This window comes from Poecilia formosa, unplaced genomic scaffold, assembly GCF_000485575.1.
Source record: "Poecilia formosa unplaced genomic scaffold, Poecilia_formosa-5.1.2 Scaffold935, whole genome shotgun sequence".
NCBI classification, from domain to species: domain Eukaryota; kingdom Metazoa; phylum Chordata; class Actinopteri; order Cyprinodontiformes; family Poeciliidae; genus Poecilia; species Poecilia formosa.
In genome coordinates, this window is record NW_006800874.1 from 1,312 (window position 1) to 5,851 (window position 4,540).

The 4,540-nt window shown below is 48.3% G+C and overlaps 1 protein-coding gene across 1 annotated transcript in view; it reads left to right on the top strand.

The window, feature by feature from the left end:
- LOC103132147 (mucin-5AC-like) overlaps positions 1–4,076 on the top strand; it is a gene marked incomplete at its 5' end in the record, with an annotated part of 5,306 nt that extends 1,230 nt beyond the window's left edge. The window contains 2 exons of the mRNA XM_016667175.1: positions 382–1,946; positions 3,698–4,076. Of these exons, the coding sequence (XP_016522661.1) occupies positions 382–1,946; positions 3,698–4,076 (1,944 nt within the window). The remainder of the gene's footprint in view (positions 1–381; positions 1,947–3,697) is intronic.
- Positions 4,077–4,540: the final 464 nt, after the last annotated feature.

Below are 4,540 nucleotides of genomic sequence, written 5' to 3' on the forward strand. Positions count from 1 at the left end.
ACCACAGCTGCTGGAACAACAACCACAGCGGCACCAACGACAACCACAGCTGCACCAACAACAACCACAGCAGCTCCAACAACAACCACAGCAGCTCCAACAACAACCACAGCTGCACCAACAACAACCACAGCTGCTCCAACAACAACAACAGCAGCTCCAACTACATCACCAGCGGCACCAACATCAACCACAGCTGCTCCAACATCAACCACAGCGGCACCAACAACAACCATAGCCGCAGCAATAACAACCACAGCTGCACCAACGACAACCACAGCAGCTCCAACAACAACCACAGCTGCTCTTACAAGAACCACAGCTGCTGCAACAACAACCACAACGGCACCAACGACAACCACAGCAGCTCCAACAACAACCACAGCATCTCCAACAACAACCACAGCAGCTCCAACAACAATCACAGCAGCTCCAACAACAACCACAGCGGCTCCAACAACAACCACAGCTGCTCCAACAACAACCACAGCTGCTCCAACAATAACCACAGTGGTTCCAACAACAACATCTGCACCAACAACAACAGTTGCTCCAACAACAACCACAGCGTCTCCAACAACAACCACACCTGCAACAACAACTACACCTGCACCAACAACAACCACAGTTGTTCCAACTTCAACAACAGTGGCACGAACAACAGCCACAGCTGCTCCAACAACAACAATAGCTGTATCAACAACAACCACAGCTGCACCAACAACCACAACTGGACCAACAACAACCAGAGCAGGTCCTTCAACATCCACCGCTACACTAGCAACAACTACAGTGGCTCCAACTGCAACCACAACTGTACCCACAACAACTACAGCTGAAACAACAATAACTACAGCTGCTCCAACAACTACCCCTGAAATAACAACAACCACACCTGCACCAATAAGAACCACAGCTGCCTCAACAACAACTTCATCACCACCAACAACAACCACAGCTTCTCTAACAACAACCACAGCGGCCCCAACAACTTCATCTGAACCAACAACAACCACAGCTTCTCTAACAACAACCACAGCGGCTCCAACAACAACCACATCTGCTCCAACCACAACCACAGCTGTACCAACAACAACCACAACTGCTCCAACAACAACCACGACTGGACCAACAACAACCACAGCGGCTCCTTCAACAACCACAGCTACACCAGCGACAACTACAGTGGCTCCAACTGCAACCACAACTGTACCCACAACAACCACAGCTGCACCAATAAGAACCACAGCTTCTCTAACAACAACCACAGTGTCTCCAACAACAACCACAGCTGCTTCAACAACAACTACAGCTGTACCAACAACAACCACAGCTGGTCCAACAACTACACCTCCACTAACAACAACCACAGCGCCTTCTACGATTACCACTGCGTCGACCACATCTATATCTGCACCGACAGCAATCACCGGTGCACAAACAACAACCACAGAATCTCCGACAACAGCTGCACCAACAACCACAGCCACCCCAACAACCACATCAGCTCCAACTACAAAAACGGCAGCTCCAATAACAACAGTGGCACCAACAACCACAGCTGCTCCAGCAAAAACCACATTGCCTCCAACAACAACCGCATCTGCACTAACAACCACTACAGTGGCTCCAACAACAACCACAGAGGCTCTAACCACAAACACAGTCACTACTGCTTCCAATGCACCAACCACCACGGTTTCCACAACTACTGCTTCTGGACCAACCAACATTGCTGCCACTACTGAAATCACTGCACCATCAGTTGGTACTGACACAATTGCCCCCCCTACACAATCCACAGCTACTGCAGCCAGTACACCCACTACAGCTACTGCTGCAACTACAACAACCACAGTTTCAACAGCTACAACCACAACAACCTCCAATGCAGTTCACAACAAATCAAGTGTCTTCTTGCTCATAGCTTTTTTTTCAGTAGTTATGTTGAATTAAAACTGGACTCATGCTTGNCAGACAACAACCACAGCTGCCCCAACAACAACCACAGTTGCCCCAACAAGAACCACAGCTTCACCGACAACAACCACAGCGGCTCCAACAACAACCACAGCTGCAGCAACAACAACCACAGCTGCATCAACAACAACTACAGCCTCACAGACAACAATCACACCGGCTCCAACAACAACCACAGCTGCAGCAACAACAACCACAGCTGCACCAACAACAACCACAGCTGCTGCAACAACAACTACAGCTGCACCAACAACAACCACAGCTTCACAGACAACAACCACAGCAGCCCCAACAACAACCACAGTTGCCCCAACAACAACAACAGCTGCCCCAACAACAACCACAGCTGCTCCGACGACAACCACAGCTGCAGCAACAACAACCACAGCTGCACGAACAACAACCACAGCTGCTGCAACAACAAGCACAGCTGCACCAACAACAACCACAGCTTCACAGACAACAACCACAGCAGCCCCAACAACAACCACAGTTGCCCCAACAATAACAACAACCACAGCTGCACAAACAACAACCACAGTTGCCCCAACAACAACCACAGCTGCTGCAACAACAACCACAGCGGCACCAACGACAACCACAGCAGCTCCAATAACAACCACAGCTGCACAAACAACAACCACAGCTGCACCAACAACAACCACAGCTGCACAAACAACAACTACAGCTGCTGCAACAACAACCACAGCTGCTTCAACAACAACCACAGCTGCTCCAACAACACCCACAGCTGCTGCAGCGACAACCACAGCGGCACCAACGACAACCACAGCGGCACCAACGACAACCACAGCGGTTCCAACGACAACAACAACTGCCCCAACAACAACCACAGTTGCTCCAACAACAACCACAGCTGCACAAACAACAACCACAGCTGCACCAACAACAACCACAGCTGCTCCAACAACAACCACTGCTGCTGCAACGACAACCACAGCGGCACCAACGACAACCACAGCTACTCCAACGACAACCACAGCTGCTCCAACAACAACCACAGTAGCTCCAACAACAACCACATCCGCTCCAACAACAACCACAGCTGCACAAACAACAACTACAGCTGCTCCAACAACAACCACAGCGGAAGCAACGACAACCACAGCATCTCTAACACCAACAACAGCAGCTCCAACAACAACCACAGCAGCTCCAACAACAATCACATCAGCTCCAATAACAACCACAGCAGCTCCAACAACAACCACAGCTGCTGCAACGACAACCACAGCGGCTCCAACGACAACCACAGCAGTTCCAACAACAACCACAGCAGCTCCAATAACAACCACAGCAGCTCCAACAACAACCACAGCTGCTGCAACGACAACCACAGCGGCACCAACGACAACCACAACATCTCTAACACCAACAACAGCAGCTCCAACAACAATCACATCAGCTCCAATAACAACCACAGCTGGACCAACAACAACTACAGCTGCTGCAACAACAACCACAGCGGCACCAACGACAACCACAGCAGTTCCAACAACAACCACAGCAGCTCCAACAACAACCACAGCTGCTCCAACAACAACCACATCAGCTCCAACAACAACCACAGCTGGACAAACAACTACAGCTGCTGCAACGACAACCACAGCGGCACCAACGACAACCACAGCATCTCTAACACCAACAACAGCAGCTCCAACAACAACCACAGCAGCTCCAACAACAACCACATCAGCTCCAACAACAACCACATCAGCTCCAACAGCAACCACAGCTGCACAAACAACAACAACTACAGCTGCTGCAACAACAACCACAACGGCACCAACGACAACCACAGCAGCTCTAACAACAACAACAGCATCTCCAACAACAACCTCAGCTGCTCCAACAACAACCACAGCAGCTCCAACAAAAACCACATTGCCTCCAACAACAACCTCATCTGCACTAATTTCCACTACAGTGGCTCCAACACCAACTACAACCGCTGCTTCTTTAACAGTCACTACTGCTTCCAATGCACCAACCACCACGGTTTCCACAACTGCTGCTTCTGGATCAACCAACATTGCTGCCACTACTGCAACCGCTTCACCATCAGTTGTTGCTGACACAACTGCTCCCCCTACACATTCCACAGCTACTGCAGCAAGTACACCCACTACAACTACTGCTGCAACTACAACAACCACAGTTTCAACAACTACAACCACAACCACAACCTCCAATGCAGTTCACAACAAATCAAGTGTCTTCTTGCTCATAGCTTTTTTTTCAGTAGTTATGTTGAATTAAAACTGGACTCATGCTTGTCTTCATATAAGCCACTTAATCCTGAATATATTTTCTAAATGACATGAAACATTATGTTTATTTTTGTGAACTAATATTTTGTCATTTATTAGTTTGATTATGATCTTCAAATACAACATAAATGTTGTACATTATATTCTTAAATTAATCCAATCCTCATGTTTTTTTTTTCTCTTAAGACTCTTAACGTTTTACAAATACACTACAAGATGAGATTTTATTGTATATTTTTTAAAAATGCTATTATTCTTAATTTAATATT